This window comes from Mugil cephalus, chromosome 20 (assembly GCF_022458985.1).
Source record: "Mugil cephalus isolate CIBA_MC_2020 chromosome 20, CIBA_Mcephalus_1.1, whole genome shotgun sequence".
Taxonomy (NCBI): domain Eukaryota; kingdom Metazoa; phylum Chordata; class Actinopteri; order Mugiliformes; family Mugilidae; genus Mugil; species Mugil cephalus.
The window spans coordinates 21805741-21823105 of NC_061789.1; the positions used below are offsets into that span (position 1 = coordinate 21805741).

The window sequence follows — 17365 nt, forward strand, 5'->3', positions numbered from 1 at the left end:
TGTCATTGAGATACTGCTACTCTAGCAGACCACTCCATAGTTTCCAGGGTAGCTCCACACACTGCTGAGCATAGAACAGTGTACAGTGATGGCATCAATGTCCTGACTGGTATCTTTGAAGATCTGTCATCAATGTTTATGCACAGACATGAAAACGATTTGCTTAATCCAATATATCTTCATTGATATCTTCATTCTTGTTTGATGTCATACTTATATTTTCTTTACTGTTGAGAGTCCAGTCATAAACAATGAATCAAAAGCACTCCAAAATAAAGTCAAAAACATTTTTCATGATGTTTTCTGGTGGATAATTTGGTGTTAGTTGACCCAAGGATGATGACACACCACAGTTTGCCAATGTGGTCCTCCAGAACGTCCATAGCATTTGTCGTATGTAGCTGTGGTCTGCTATAGAGAAATACCTGATCATGGAATGAGAGATGAATCTTAATCAGGTATTCAATATAGCTGTGTAATGATCAAAATAATCCTCTGTGAACTACATACCTTCAAGTTTTTTTCCCCATTTGCATTCTCGTAGTAATAATGATCTATCTAAGTGGCATGATAGCTGGTTGACAGTTAGTACAGCAACGTCACTTGGGTCAGCACAATCTACAACACTGCATACTGACTATTTCTCTTTTATTAGAATGACAGGTAGTGATGGAAGTTCAAGTACAGACCAACCACGTGTTGATTCACTTGCAATGAACATCTAAAAAGAACTTACAAATAAAAACAAATAAAAAAGGACAAATAAAAATGGGCAATTAGTTACCCATTGGTGGCAAGAGAAGCAGATGCACCAGAAACAGCAGCAACTAACCCAAAGACTTAATAACCCAATTTCATTAACACATTTTCCCATACCTTTTTAATTCCCCTCTTCAATGAACATTTGGTTCTAAAAAGGGCTTTGAATAGAGTTCAATGACTCCAGTTAACTTGTAATTAATTACAAACTTGCAATGAGACACAGTGAGAGAGAGGGAAAAAAAGGCAGAGAAAGGACCTTGACAACACTCTATTACTGTATACTAACAATGAAGCTGAAAAAAGCAGCTTACTTCATTCATTCATTTATTTAACTTTTTCAATATATTATTATAGTATATATAAGTATATATTAATACTTTAAATTAGATTAGGCGTATATATTGTGTTTTAATTGATTATCTATATGAATGACATAACATATCATTATTTTAAATATATAATATAATATAATATAATATAATATAATATAATATAATATAATATAATATAATATAATAAATTAATGTTTGAGATTTTCCAGATTGACCATTAAGAATATTTTAAGCGAGTCTCTACCTCTCTCTGAGCCCTCTATATGAACTCCAGGCCTTCATATTTCACATCCCCAATCTTGCTTTCAGGTAAAAGGATCTGTCCATCCAAAGTAAATGCCATGATGTATGTGGCTATCTTTCCATCATCTTCCTCTGACTTGAGGGCGAGAATGATTTGATCATTTGTCTGGGGGACAAACTTGAAGGAGGAAAAACCATGAGTAGGGTTAAGTGGACCCACTCGACTTATTATAATGTCTTTGAAATCTGGCGAGCAGCTAAGGACAAGGTTTGTACCACGATGCTCATCTGCTACTTCCTCATAGCACTCCTTGCTTGCACGGCGAGGGAGGAAAAACCAGCGCTGCAGAGTGTTGCTCCACGCTGCTGACTCATGGATAAAATAACCTGTGGAGATTTAAGGGAATACGGTAAAGAGTAAAGCATAGAGAAAGAAAAGAAGCATCCAGTAGCAAGACTGTGTCAACATCCTCACCTGGTGGTTCTATCCCTGCAGCAGACTTAAGAGATTTGTAATTGGAAATCCAGTTCTTATGTTGTACATCTCCTTTGAAGCCCACTACCTTCACCCATTCTGGGTTGTTATTGACAAACTCGCCTTCAGTGGTGGTCCACTCTTTCCCCAGACTACCAATATACAGTTGTTCATCCTTCACTGCCAGCCACTCAGCTTTAAACCCTCACAAGAAAATCCAATAAAGGGAGAATTCAATCATTTGGAAAATGCTCAGTTACAAGTAAACGTTTTGAATGTTAAAGGTCAGGGTAATACCAACCTTTGGCAACACAGCCGTCACCATCAGGTAAGATGACCCAAGGCACAGCCTTGTCCTCATCTATATGGTAGACTACACCTGTTCTGTCATCGACACTGTACAGCTTCCCGTTGAACACCACCAGCTCAGACAACTCCATACCCCTCCCTTTCTCTGACAGGTGGCTTTCTAGCAATACTTTGTCAGCATCCCATTCAACTGCCACCTTGTCACCACTTCTGGACAATAGTAGGTGTCCCCGCCGCATGTAGCTGAACCATGTCAGCTTATTGTCAATACGAGAGTTTGTGTCCAGGTCTGCGATGACCCCAATGCGATAGCGAGTACCCTCTGGTGTGTGTTCAGGAGGACTGAGAGGGTAGGTAGTGTTGTAACGGGAATAAGACTGGGTATTGCTCCGACTTTCACTCCAGCAGTGTGCGCTGCCAGAGCAATGGTGCAAACCTGAGCTCAAGAGCATGAAGAGCAGAAAGATCGAGACAAGGGAGACAATGACTGCGTCAATGGGCCTCCACTTCAGCCAGAAACGAGTGTCAGTGGTACTGGCCATGGAGGCCAATATGGGGAGGCCTCCTTCGTCCATAGAGTTGTCCTGCTCCGGGTGAGATGAACCTGGGATACGAGGCATCGAGGACAGAGGCCTGGAGTGACCTACAGAAACACAGACGGTAAGCAAAGTCCGCTGTTAAAAAGGCTCGTTTTATCTACAGTGGCCTACTGTTTTGATCTCTTTTACATACAAACACTGTACATAAAAAGGGATACTAATCTGCAGTGATCTGTGAGCATTTTCTATTTTATCTCCTAACCTTTAATAGTAGCTTGGGCCGTGCTCTTGGTTGTCTATTTGGGACATTGTTCACTTGTTTCAGTCCTCATTTGTCCACCAACAGAGACTGAAGAGAGACTTAGTGTTTGTCTTTTTCTATGCTATGATCAAGCTTTATTAGTTTGCTGCCCATTTCTTTAATTTTTCGATAGATAGATAGATAGATAGATAGATAGATAGATAGATAGATAGATAGATAGATAGATAGATAGATAGATCTATCCATCTATCTATCTAGAGCGCTCTAGTGCTTCTCTATAAGGATCGTAATCCACTTGTGTTTTTGCATAGGATGCGCAATAAGAATAGACGTTTGATGAGTTGGAGTTTGCGGTTACAGGCCTTCAATGTTGAAGTCAGACACATCTGTGGCAGGGATAATGTTCTGGCTGACACATTGTCGCGTCTGGACCCAGTAGGTTCCTGAACAGTTAATCCTGACAAGATGGTATATTTTAACTTTGTAATATCTTAGTTGGGTGAGTCTGGTAGTCTTTTTTTTTCGTGGCTTTATTTCGTTAGGTTAGTTATGTGCAGTGTTGGGCACGTTACTTTTAAAAAGTACTTAGTTATAGTTACTAGTTACTTCTACCAAAAGGTAACTGAGTTAGTAACTGAAGTACTCCACTATAAAAGTAACTAGTTACCGGGAAAGTAACTACTGCGTTACTCTTCCTGCGTTACACTTCAGCCAGTTTCACAAGGCAGTTGCATAGAGTAGAATTGCATAGACACATACTTACACAGATCTTTGAATATTTATTGCACCTCAGACCCCAACCGATAGACATACTGCTTTCACACAGGCAAAACAGCCTGTTTTTTCCTCCCTCATACGTCATTGCATACATTGCAGATAAAGATACAATTGTTGGTAACCTGAAGATTGGACCTGTCAACCCCCCACTCTTTCAAAAGGCTGCTGTTGTTAGAATAAATCATTGTGTCCTGTACAGAGCCCGATATCTGCCACCAAATCTCCCCTTTCCCCGGATGCAGAGCGCTGCCATGATCGTTAAAGTGGGAGATCGATATACAAGCTGTATATAAACACAGTCGCACAGTCGCCATTCAACTATGCTCTTCCATTAACGACCGTGTAACAACAAATTTGATTTGTTTGATTGAAAAAAAAAGAACAACAATCTCTGCCCTTCAGAGGTCAGACTTTATGGGAGTAGATCAAGACTTGTTTTCGAGCTGAAGCTTCTATAATGATACAGTCTATCAGGCATTCTACATTCAGCACTGTTGCCGCTTTCCTCTGCTAGTTGGGTGTGATTTGTGTATAAACTGAGCACTGTCTGTGATTGGCTTATCGTGAAAGCCTACTCCACCTTAGCCAATCATCATCACCTATGTGGTTGTCTCGCCCCTCCCTCCTCTCCTCGCCAAAAACAGCTTCGAGGCTCCCGTGGCTGAGAACCAAGTAACGCGCCCCATTTAATTTTCAGTAACGACTGCATTATAAAGATGGAAACAGTTATTAGTAAGATTACCCCGTTACTGAAAATAGTAACACCGTTAGTAACGCCATGTATTTTAACGCCATTACTCCCATCACTGGTTATGTGTATTTTATGTTAGAGAGGAGAGCCCAGGTCCTACGTCCCTTTGGGGGCTGGTCTGGGTGTCTCCTCTTCTTTTTGTTCTTTTTTGGCCAGCTCACCAGCTTTGGTTTATCTGTTATGACTTGTGTTGTTAAAACCCCAAATCTTTAATTATGTTGGGCCTTCTTTAAGACGACCTATGGTTAGAGGGTCGTAACAGTATATATGACAGAAGTTTGTTTATCTTGTTTCTCCTGCTCTTCTTTTCTCTCTATCATCTGTTTCTACCCGGCTGGCCTTCAGCAGATGGGTCCCTCCATATGAGCTGGATTCTGCTCAAGGTTTCTTCCTGTTAAAAGGGAGTTTTTCCTTGCCACTGTCACCCTCAGGTTTGCTCTGGAGGTTGCAGGCCGGTTTTTGTAAAGCGTCTTGAGACAATTTGTATTGTTATTGGCGCTATATAAATAAAACTGAATTGAACTGAATTGAATTGAACATGCTGTCCAAATAGTGACCCTGCTGTCTTGTTGTTTTAAGGTTCAAAAGACAGAAGCTCCTCTCTCTTAAGTTTCTTGCAGATATCTGGTTAATTTTACATTCATTTTGATAAAAAATGTGAACTGGACATAAAATTGCAATGTATTTACACATTCTATGTAAATTAACTTATTTGGATTGCACTTAACTGCATATCTTGATCTACAGTGGAATACATTTTCCACCATGAAAAACCTGAGCACTGAGAGCTTTGAATGACTGTGTCTAGTTTTTCTAGTTTGGGTTACACATGCATGTATTATATGTATCAGCCTGACTCAGAGCAAGCCTAAGTGATCTGGCTTACTTTGCAGTGATTGTGTATCTTGTTCTTATGATAAGAGAATACGGGAGTGGACTGCTGTACCTAATAGCATATATGCCAGGACTCACTGTTCTGACACTGGAGGCCAGTCATATTTTGAGCAGTTCCAGTAATCTGTAGAAAAAAAGTACTGGGTGTTATGAGAAGACTTTTTCAGGTTTGGGTATCTGGGAGGGAGTTAAGTTGATCTATATATAATTTTAAGTTTGGGAGTAATTCATAAATCAGAGCTGAAGAATGCTGCCACTCCTCCCTGGATTACATTTTAAGGAATCTGACAATTATTGTTACCAGGGAGATTGATTCATTTAAAATACATATTCACCAAGATGCTGCCAAGAGACATGTAGACAATACACATATACACATCTCATATTATGATATGTCACCTATCTTTTATTGTTATTTAGAAAGAAAAAAAAAGTAAAATCTGGGCGCAGACAAAGCCTCTGAAAGAGGATGTATCTGTAGAAGCAATTTCGACAGCGCAGACCCCTAGGCAGACCCTAGCGCCATAACTGACGTGCACCTCCCCAGAAATGTAACTGCGCATGTGGCAAAACAGAGAGTGGATAACTGAGGAGGTTCGGAGAAACATTTGTATGACTTATATTCGACAAAATGTTTTTCAGTTTCACTCGCCACTGTTGAAAGTGAAGCAGAACACAAACAAAAATTAACCCGATGGCAAAAACAACAGACTAGCATTTGGGTGACATTGTTACAGAGCGAGTCGGACTGACGAGTGGACAATTACAAATGGCTCACACAGGTAGGAATGGTGTGAATGGGTGAACTTATCGTACACGATATACCACCAAAAACAGTCCCCATGATAAGAATTTGTCATCTTATAAATGTGATAAACGTTGTTTATGTGATAAATGTTGTTTATCAATGTTGTTTATCACATTTCCGGCACATTTTTATAAGTTGATGATTAGGCGTGTACTCGACATCCTGCTGCTTGCTGCCATAGCTCACCTAAGGCTAAAGGCTAAACAAGGTGCCTCATCAATAATATGGAACTGGCTCAAATATCAAACTCATCCCATATGCAAGGTTTGCAAAAAAAAGATATTTGAAAAGCCAATTTTAGCGCTTATGAATGTTGCACATAGACTGCAACAGCATTTATTACAGTAGCCAGTTGTGCTGCTATTGACATTACAGACATAGCAGTTTAGATATGGTTGAATGTGAACAGGTATGTCAAAATAAATGAAACCGTAATTCTTCCTATTTCTTCATTTCATCCTGATAAAATTGAATTCTTTTCTGTCTTCCGTTATAAATGTCCCCACATTTCATTCCAGAAATCTGGTCACCTCATGGTAAATTAAAGATTAAAAAAATAAATAAATAAAAATGGAAAGATAGCGCCGAAGGGAATGCATTTTTGTTGTTTATAGTTTTACATACATAAAACTACATAAACTCCATACACCTGGAGTTAAGCAGCTTATTTGACTATAAATGGTATGATCTTGAGCTCTCAAGACAGAATGTAGAGACAGATTGAGTCAAAGACATGGATGGGAATTACAATATTTTTATCATGATTTTTATTGTTATCAAGGAAATGGCAAAAGTTATTGCCCATATCGTCCACTAGTGTTGAAATGGCAAAAGTTATTGCCCATATCGTCCACTAGTGTTAGTGTTTACATGTCTAGGTCACAGCGTTTCGGTCCCACAAAAGGCCTACCCTAAAAGCGCCATTAGCAGGACCCAAGCTTTGACACTCAGTTGTGGAATGATGACATGAGGTTAAACTAGTCATTGTTGTTTAAGCAAGTTACACAGGGATCACAGATTAATTTCCTCTGACTTAACTGGGTGTTGTTAATGTAAAAATGAATAACAATCTTACCATATTTCCCTGGCAACAGTTTCAAATAGTTTTCCGTGTCACCTACAGGGTGCGCCAAAATTATTTGGAGTCGGCATTTTCTTTATTCAGCAGCTGTCCGTGCATGTGTAAATGATGTGATCAATAAAAGAGACACGTCACTAATGATTACTCACTCCTCTGCTCCTTCACCCCTGACTCCAAATGTTTTCTTCTAAATTTGATGTTGACAATGAGACAATTTGTATTGTTATTGACGCTATATAAATAAAATTGAATTGAATTGATTAGTTAATAAACTTAAATCATAACTTAAATCAGTCAATTTCAGTTGATCATTTTTAATAAACGTTAATTGTAGAAATGTAACGATTAACGACGATAAACCGCGGTAAAATTCCCGACAGTTAGTACTACCGTTTCACATTTTAATTATACAACTGATTACCGAAAAACTCACGTTGATACTGCTCATTTCCTGGAGAAGCAGCAGCACCTGAACGGCACGCGATCCTGCGGGCGCGCATGCGCAGTTTGCACTGTCTGTCCTGCGAAAACATGGCTGAAGGCACCTGCGCTCCCCCTCTTAATATGTGAGACTAGATCTAGTCTTGAGCAGTGAATGTAAAGAAAAGTATTCTTTTTTTAAAATAAAACGTAGTTAAAAGATTTCAGTGTGTGTGTTCAGTACTTTTTGAACATTTTGAACACATCTAACAATACCATGATAATATCGATAACCGTGATAATTTTGGTCACAATAACCGTGATTTGAAATTTTCATATCGTTACATCTCTGACGTGTTAACAAGATCAATAATTCATTTGTATAATAAGCCTGAAATATCTATATCCCCTATTTCTCTTGTCTCTCCCTTCATACAGTACACTGAAGAGGGATCGGCACCCTAAGAAACAATCTGAGGCTGTCACTGAGAGAATGACTCGTCAACCTTTTTGTAAAAAATAAAATGAAAATCTGCTAATGGAGAGCTGTGATGGAGTTTTTTTTGTTTGTTTGTTTTGTTTTTTATTCAAACATCATCAAACGTAATTTACCTACATTTCATTGATTTTACCATTATTTATGCTCAATACCACCACAGCTAAACACCAGTCTGTTAACATACACAATAACAAGGAGGCACACTGAAAGAGTCTGTCAATCAAGTAACAGCAGCATATTTAACACGGCCTCAGCATGCCAACTTAGCCCCATGTTTAGCTCCACCTTTTCTCAAAGAAAATCAGCGGCTTAAACATGCTTTCATAAGAGAGCCATGAGCTGCTCAGCAGTCCATTATGGTAGCAACATCATGACTTACACTCTGAAGTCTCTGCGATGTAATGCACTGATAACGGATGACTGATAAATTGATATGAAACTGTATGTTACTTTCTATGAAAAAAGGCAGATATGACTTACCCCTTCGTCTCCTCCTGTCAAAATACTGAACCTCTGTCATTAAACTGATTTTGCTAGAGCTATACAATCAGGCCTAAGCTTTAAACTCTCTGCCTGCTCATGGTGTCTTTGCACTACAACCGTTACTGGGGGTTGTTGCAAAGCTAGTGAACTTTACATACACTTGGAGGATTACGATCCAGTCCAAAGGGCAAATTCAACAGGAGACAAACGTAACTCATTAAGTTACCATTAAACAGGTAAGATGGGTTAGAAAAACACTTACTACCATCCAAATAATTTTACACATATTCTACAAGGCATTCATGTGATGCAATCGGTATTCTGAATACTGTAAATAAGTGACAGTTTACAACAACAGAGCAGTTACACAGTGAGCTGAACCTGGAGTTCCTGAAGCATAGAACTTTGACTTGCAATAAGCCAACATTTGTTAATAACTGATCAACTCTTTCTGGATTTTAGTTTAAAAAAGGTGTTAAGAGCATGAGAAATTAATCAGCAAGATGATATGAGGGACATGGGTGATATGACAACAAAAGTAAATAATTAGAAGACATCAGAAATTGTTACATTACAATAAGCTTTGATATCAGTTCACTACATGAATCCCATTCCTTGCATCAGCCAAAACACACACTCTGGTCTGGTTATTCTCTGTGTTATGTTGTGTTAAGCCTCACCAATTTTAAAGCCATCCCTGACTTCATCTTGCCTTAGGGCCTCACCACACACAGCCTTGCACACAATCAGAGCACAACTCAGTAGTTTGATGCATTATCAACTGTCTGCAAGTTAAGTGTATTCTGATGAGGAAAGTAACTATTTTGTAGCCTGGCAGATCAGACTAGATGAGGAGTGAGTAGTGATGTTTTGTTCGTGAACTAGCCGGCTCTAAGACATGATTCTTTGTAGCAAATGAAAAGAACCGACCAACATCTTGGAGAACTGAAGGTTCAGCTGCTCCTGCTCAGCTCTGCTGAGAATCCATGCAGGCAAGTCCGGGACTTTATTTTAATGCGGCCAATCAGATGCAAGGGCAGTCTACGATCATACCATTGTATAAAAAAAAAAACAGCAAGGTAGTCGGACAGGTCAGGTACACACAGAGTGACAGAGAAATCAGATTTAAAGGCAAGCACAGCTAGAAAAGGTACAGAAATGAGTTAAAACTGGGCATCCAAGCTAAGGCATCTGGTATTTCCGAATGCCATTCTGTATTAAAGACTTTTATTTTAAGTGGCATAATGTTAAAACTTTGGCCTTTATTTATTTGACTTGTTTTTGGTTGCTGTGGTAATAGTAACTGTATTTTTGTAATAAAAAATGCATAAAATATGAAAACAGTAAATATAAAAATTGCTTACCAACACACAAACCATACAATTTAGGATAAAATAGAAGGCTCTTGTGAAACCAAATGAAGAGCCATTTGGGAGTCGTTTGTGAGACATAAGAGACAGCTCTTTAAATATGGAGGACCTCTTCTAATAAATAAATCTCATCTCATCCCCTCCTCTACTACCACTTATCAACACTAAAGTTGCTGGAGCCTGTCCCAGCTGTCATGGGGCGAGAGGCAAGGTACACCCTGGACAGGGCACCAGTCTATTGCAGGGCTAACACAGAGACAAACAACCATTCACACTCACACTTTGAAGATGGGAGGAAACCAGAGTACCTGGAGAAAACTAAATAAATAAATAAAGAAATATCTACAGATATATGCCATATATAATTAATATATATAATATATATAATTACGTGCAGGGACACAGTGTCATCCTGTACCACTACCTTGTCTGATGGACTGGAACTGGTGTGCAGATTGATTACTGTTCTATCTCCTTTGTATGGAAAACACATACAAAACATACAGTACATAAAAAAATTATGAAATATATTTTTAGAATTCATTGTAATTAGAAAAGCATGAATCCTACATGATGCTCTGATTGAATTCAACAGAAGCTCCAAGTGATCCTGGATGCACCTGTATCAGATAGCAGATTCATATATATAGCATATTTACTCTGAACCAGCACTGTGTAAAATACTCGTCAGTGTTATACCAGTCACACTAGGCTCATTTCTACAACGGCATTCATAATGTCAGCTCTAATCTACATCTGTGATATAGATACATGATTTATAAATTTTCATAGATTTAACTTTCATAGCATAATTTTCATAACTAGTACTAAACAGTTACCCCTAATTAGCTAGCCACGATTGAACAGATTACAGGACAGTACTACTGAATTGACTAAATACAACCAATATCGATGTTCAATCTTGTGTGCTGTTTTGTTCGGTCCGTTGATTTTACAGGAGAAGCCGTAGAGTGCTCTAGCTTATTGCTTCAGTACCGCAGTAGCTGTAGCTGGAGGCTGAGTTTAGACCGGTCCAAGATGGCGGCGACGTCATCTGTTCTCTGCAAAACATTTCGTTGTGCATGCTGAAGTGCCTTCATCAATGAATAAATGTATAAATAAATAAATAGCATTTATGGTATGTAGGTGTTTAATTGTTTATTCTTTTATTTAATTATTTTTTATTGTGGCAGAATTGGTCCTCCATGATCTAAGGGAGCTAAGCCAAGCCAAGCCAAGCCTATAAAAAAAAAAAAAAAACCTTTGAAAAGAGGCGGACCTCGCCCCACCTGAGGGCGGGGACGTTGGTCTAACTTTGGGGCTAAATGTTTTATTTTTATTTTTTTTTGTATCGTGACTCACACAAACGTTCTGCCTTTCAAAATGTCTGCGCTTCGAAGCGAACTGAAACCGTTTCACTTCGCTTCACACTAACCGCAGAACTGTAAGCTCTCAGCCCGGTCCAGGCTGTAGATGAGATGTCGGTTTATCGCTTCCCTTCTCCGATTCCATTTACTCCTTTAGAGGCAAACACTTCCTATGTATGTGGTGACGACAACGTCGAGCAGTTTCTGGGCTCTGTGAGTGTAACAGTTATTGTCAAACGCTGCCTTTAGGTGCCGTCGGAAATATAGAAACCTTATGTCAATTATGACACCACGGGCGTTTAGCAGTATGTTTTCTTGTCTGTACTTGTGAGTACTCTCTGGACTTTAGTGTGAAAACGTCATTACTTGCAGCCGAAGTGCCGTTCTAAGTATCACCTGACCAAATATAGTGTCAATACCCGAATTCATGTACGTTTTACCCAATTTCTCCGAACTCCCAACCTCGAGTGTGTACTTCTCCCCGAAATACTAAGTACGCATGACCGACGCCCGCGTGTTCGGTCTACTATTTAAATGACTCCATCAGTTAAAATGCAGTGAAGATCATATTATGCACGTGGAGATTCTACTGTGAGACAGTTTAGATGAAATAAAACGTAACTTATTCTAGACAGAATGGATTTTTTGCAACTGGAATGTAAAAGCTGGTCCCGAGGTCTAAGCAAATATGGCTATCTGAAGACTGTGCGGTGAGAATGGAATATTACTGGATGTTCATACTGTCCACCCAACACTGTCCACCCATAATGCCCTGTTGTTAACAGTAGTCTGTATTTGGAAGTCCCACAGGATCCTAACTTCGTCATTCTCCCCTATTAGTGGCAGAGCCTCCCATATGACCTTTGGACGTTCAACTCATACTTGGGACAGATGTTTCTACACTATGTCAGAGACTTGACTATAGCCTTCCATGCATGCATTGCCTTGCTCACATCTCACATCCCTTTTCCGTGCTTTTGTACTGTTTTCCTATATTCTTGTTCTATATCCTCTTTTGGTCAAAGAGAGAACTGGTAAAATTCTTCCCTTATCTAGATTTATTTAATTTCTCATGAAGCAAACTACATATTGAGATCTTTTTGTGTTTTGGTTTGATTATCGGTTAAGAAATCAAACAACTGTTTTCCTATTTCTCTCCCTTGCCATTTATACCTCTTCTCTTTCCGTACTGTCCTTATTTCTTTTCTCATTTCATTGCTTATTAACTTTAACATCACCCCACTTTACTTTTCAATAAATTACACTTAAGTAAACATGCCATAATAGTACTGCACTGTAAACTTGTTAGGACGTTTTATTCTGTGCACTGTGTGCTTCATCATTTACTCTCCCAGCTTTTCAAGAGGTGTATTTCTGCTCCCAGCTTCTTCAGCTAATGCACTTAATGCACTGTCAAGATTTACATTTCACCAGTCCCATTCATCTGATTGCATTTCAGTTTCCCTCCTAATTCAGTTATAGCTTCTTTAGTTGATGAGCATCATCTTGTAATAATTTCTTTACAGTTCACCTTCATTTCTGCAATGTAAGGCATTTGGACTTTCTGTAAACTCTGTTCAGATTTTATCATTTTCTTATGTCTTTTAGTACTTGAAGCTGAAATGGAGCAAAACAATACATTTCAGCCTTACCAGCAATGCAGGGCAAGCTCTTTCAGTGTTCAACAATCAAACTGCATTTGCTCCAAGAATTCCTTTTATATATCTTGCAGAGCTTGGTTTTATTTTTAACTTGCCTTCAGTAAAAACAATCATCATAGATGGTAATTCGTTCATATGAAAAGTGGTTTTCAAACACATAGTACTTTGGTTTAAACAAGTTTATTTCATTCAACTGCATGAATGAATCATGAAATATATATGATTCAATACATTTACACTCTACAATTAATTGTCCTTGCAGTTCCGCATTAACCAACACAGTCACCACTCAAATATTTACCAAAGGAGCACACATGAACACACACAGAAACTACCGGCTTTTTCTTCAAAGGAGGATGTCAGTTACAGACTACCCGAACCAGAACAGTATTTATTTGGCACAACTCATCTGACTCTTATATATAATATTCTTACAATAAAACAAGTTCATAACTAAACAACTAAATTTATCGCAGAAACATTGAAACATTGCAGTATTTTAGAAAATGTAACCGAAACAAAATAGGTACACTAAACTTCAACAGGGGAATGACATAAATGAATGGTTTGGCCAATTCAAAACAAAAAACTGTAAAATCAAACTATAGCAGAAGCAATTTTTTTTAAAAAAAAATAAAAAACATTTACCTGTGGTTATTAGTTTTTTTTTTTAAAAAAAGAAAAGAAATAAAAAACACAAGCTATCAAGATAAGCAAACGTTGATTAAATAATGTGGGTTTGTTGTATAGTCAAACAACAGTGTGAACTGTATCAATAAATTATGATGGCTGAACTTCTGCACATGAATTTGAAACTAATGACAAAATACTTGTGTACAAAGGACTACTTCTGTAATAAACAACAATACATTCATTAAAATTTTGAATATTAAATGCAAACCGTAATTATAGAATAAAAAACTAATCCCAACCTGGTTATAGCTGGTGATTTGATATCAAGATACAAACCTGAACAAAAAATTGTTTGGTAACAAGACAGAAATAGCATGGTGAGATTATCTTTCATTAAGACAGTCACCTTCTAATGAAAAATTGCTTTTTTTTCCCAGAGTTCTCCTGCTGGAAGTTACAACACAGCAAACACACCCCAAGCAAATAAACTAAAACCATGTCAATGCACCAGAAAATATGGCAAATACATTCTGCAGGAAGGAACATGCAATGCAGAGAACAGTCTGATTTGTAAATGAAAGCACATCATCAGCATCTTTAAAACTACCCCTGTTGGATATATCCATTTTGAATCTGTATCCTTCAGTAAGTTGGTGGCTGGTACTCTCCTGGGTGCTGCTGGTTGTGGGAGAAAGGGGATTGCTGGTAGCCCTCGGGGCCACTGCTGCTGGAGTATGGGGTGGGAGGGTATGGGGTAATGTTGTCGTTGGCTGGGTCTCTGTACTCCTGGTCAAAGGCACTCACTCCAATGCGATACCTTCCATATGCAAAATATGACAAAAGACCCTGTTGATAGAAATTTCAATTAATAAGTGGATATTACACAGGTCTTCACATGGTTACAACTGGTGACACACAGACAACAAGAGGCTCACCCAGGTGATGATTGAGAAGAAGGAGAAGGTGACAACAGCCTGAGCAGGAACAGCTATGATAGAGGTTGCAGTGGTATGGGACCACTGGTTGGCCAGGACACAGAAGCAAATAAACCACAAAAATGTCCAGGCCACTGTCACATGTTGAAGCAGACAAACATTATTAAGTTGAAATAACAGCTTCATCTTCAGTTAGGCTACACTTTAAGGTAACTGGGTACAGTTTATTTGTTCTGCTATGCAGTCTATGTGGAATGGAAACTTACCTGAGAAGAACAAATCTCCTAGAACAATATATTTTCTCTCCTTAGCATTGCTGATCTGTGGGAAGTAGGCATCCAGTACGAGAAACGCCACACAAGCCAAAAAGGCCAGGATTCCAATACCCACACCGAAGCTGCAGGCGCTGTCATTTCCATTGAATATGCACCTGGTCACTGACTCTTGATGTATGTTATTGTAGCCTTCTGCTGTAATTGTGGCAAAAACCACAATGGAAAATATCTGCAAAAAAACACGCAATTATAGTTTCAGTCAAGCAGCTGTGGGACTGCATGATGCATATTATATAAAAAAAAGATTTCATCATAAACAACATTGGTATTTATTATAAAACATACAGTATGACAAGCCATCCAGGTAAGTAGACCTGAGATGATGTTGCCCTTTCAATTCCTAACCCAGTTTAAACACAGCAGGTATTGCATTGAAAACTGCACCAGTTGTTTGGAGAGGTTTTATCATTTAGCAAACAGAAATTAATCGAACATAAAATAACGTTTGCTTAATAATCAGATTATTTTTTCTGTGTTTACTCTGACAAATCTGGAACTTTTATACCAGTTTTATGTGGACATGATCAAAATCTCATTCATAAAACTTTATTTGTCCCTGTGGGGAAACTGCACTTCTGAGCAACATTATGTGCAAAACAAGACACATTTAAAGAACAAAAAATAGAACAATACACAACATGTACAAAAACTGCTGTAAACTGCTCTAATGTTTGAGAATAGGTGGTGTAAACATGGCTGTATGAATAAAGCTTATGAAGTGCAGATGGGCTAAGTGTAAAAAGGAATTACAGGGAATGCATATTTCCGTATTACTGCGGAGGTAGTGCGGATAATAAATTGTAATAAATAACAACAGAAAAAGGTGAGTGAAAAAGGTGTATTAAGAACAAAAATGATGTGTTGTTTTATATCTTTTATAACTGTTTGGTGTGCGGTACATTGTTAACTTCACTCAACTCTTTTAATCCATATTTGAGGTCTACACTGCGTATTAACAGGTGCAGACATCTGGATTTCAACAGATGGCGCTGGTTGAGTTAAATTTATGATATATCAGTTAATATCACAATAAGGGCATTGGACAAATGCGTCACCTAATCTGTGACATTTACCAGACAAGGGTCTAGTTTTAATCCAGAGAAAAATACAAACAAATCGAAGCGGATCCACCAAATTCAGGTGGAAGTTATTGCAGTGTCACAGCTCCCTGTAACGGGCAGCTAATATTAACAAGGAGAATACAACAGAAATTCCTTCGCACTTCTAAGTTTATTCAGGAGTTCAACTTAACACGCAGTTCATGTCCCGTGTTAGCAGCACACAGCGCTGACCAGACCCAGGATCAAGTGGTTTGCGAGGCCCCTGGCAGCGTACATCTGTTAACATAAATTCGGTACTGTGATGCTAACATAAACGTTTCCCCCGAGTCACTTACCCAGCTCAGGAAGCGCAGGATAGTCTGAGGCTGTGCCACAAAGTTCTGTAAATCAAAGGCGCCACCGGCCAGAGACACCCCGTACGCACTGCTCTGCATTCTCACAAAAACGAACGTTTAAAAAATAGAATTTAAAAGAAGAAAATCTCCTCCTTGACACAGTTGGAGCAGTTTCGTTTTCTTGGTCAGCTTCCTGATAACTTTATAAGACCTCCCCCTCCAGAATGCGTTCAGAGGCTCATTGGAAACTACAAGGAGGCAACTGTAAAATGAGAAAACAGATGCTGTTAAACTGTGGGGTTTAAAAAGACGGTGTGTACAGGGCGCCAAAAGTAACAATGCTTCAATAATTAAATAACTAAACTAAGTTTAATCGTTGTCTGAGTATTGGGCAAAAGTTTTAAACTCTTCTTGCACATTTTTACGCGATGTTACACCTCATTACCACCACTAGATGGCAGTGAGCACTGACGATTGTAAATACAAGAATACAAATAGGGAACATTAAAAAAGAAAGAAAGAAAGAAAAAAGTAGATTTGGGGTCATTTTCGCTATTCTCACTCGCTAGTCACACCAATGAGATCCTGTTTACCTTAACTAGTGTGACTTCTTCTTTAGAAGCAATCAACCCAACGAACGCCAGTTTTTCTTCTTTATCGTCTTTTTATCTGTTTTATTTCTGGTTTAACTGAACCCAAACAACAATCTTTATACAGAGCGTTCATTAAATTAGTAAAACTCCATGCAATAACGCTGTCCTAGTAGAAGAATATAAAAGGAGTTATATAGCACATGTCAAATTGAGAAGAGCAGAGCAGACGTTTTAGAAACGTCTGCTCGTTTGCAAAGACTTTGTTTAAGTAATTTCGTTCTTTCTTTCCTCTCTCTCTCTGACAATCAAAAATAAAAATAGGCCTCGTTCAGTTTAGAGTAAAAAACAAATATATCAATTACAATGATATTACAGTGACCATGTAACTTTTAACCCAGAGATTAGCTTAGCCCTACCTTACCTTTAGCAATAAGAGAATG

At 38.5% G+C, this 17365-nt stretch overlaps 2 protein-coding genes across 3 annotated transcripts; both read right to left on the reverse strand.

Moving 5' to 3' along the window:
- Positions 1–631: 631 nt before the first annotated feature.
- LOC124997248 (soluble calcium-activated nucleotidase 1-like) lies at positions 632–8790 on the reverse strand. 2 transcript variants are annotated; one of them, XM_047570818.1, is made up of 4 exons: positions 8633–8790; positions 2114–2764; positions 1813–2007; positions 632–1724 (listed from the first exon to the last, which is right to left on the reverse strand). In XM_047570818.1, the coding sequence occupies exons 1-4, from the start codon at positions 8670–8672 to the stop codon at positions 1354–1356; spliced, it is 1257 nt and encodes a 418-aa protein (XP_047426774.1). In that variant the 5' UTR covers positions 8673–8790; the 3' UTR covers positions 632–1353. The 2 variants fall into 2 exon arrangements, with proteins under 2 accessions (XP_047426774.1, XP_047426773.1); XM_047570817.1 differs by having other exon boundaries at positions 1813–2016.
- A 4407-nt stretch (positions 8791–13197) lies between these two features.
- On the reverse strand, positions 13198–16546 carry syngr2a (synaptogyrin 2a). The gene is made up of 4 exons (XM_047570809.1): positions 16333–16546; positions 14868–15105; positions 14602–14735; positions 13198–14512 (listed from the first exon to the last, which is right to left on the reverse strand). Exons 1-4 carry the CDS (start codon positions 16429–16431, stop codon positions 14309–14311), a joined length of 675 nt encoding a protein of 224 aa, XP_047426765.1. The 5' UTR covers positions 16432–16546; the 3' UTR covers positions 13198–14308.
- Positions 16547–17365: the final 819 nt, after the last annotated feature.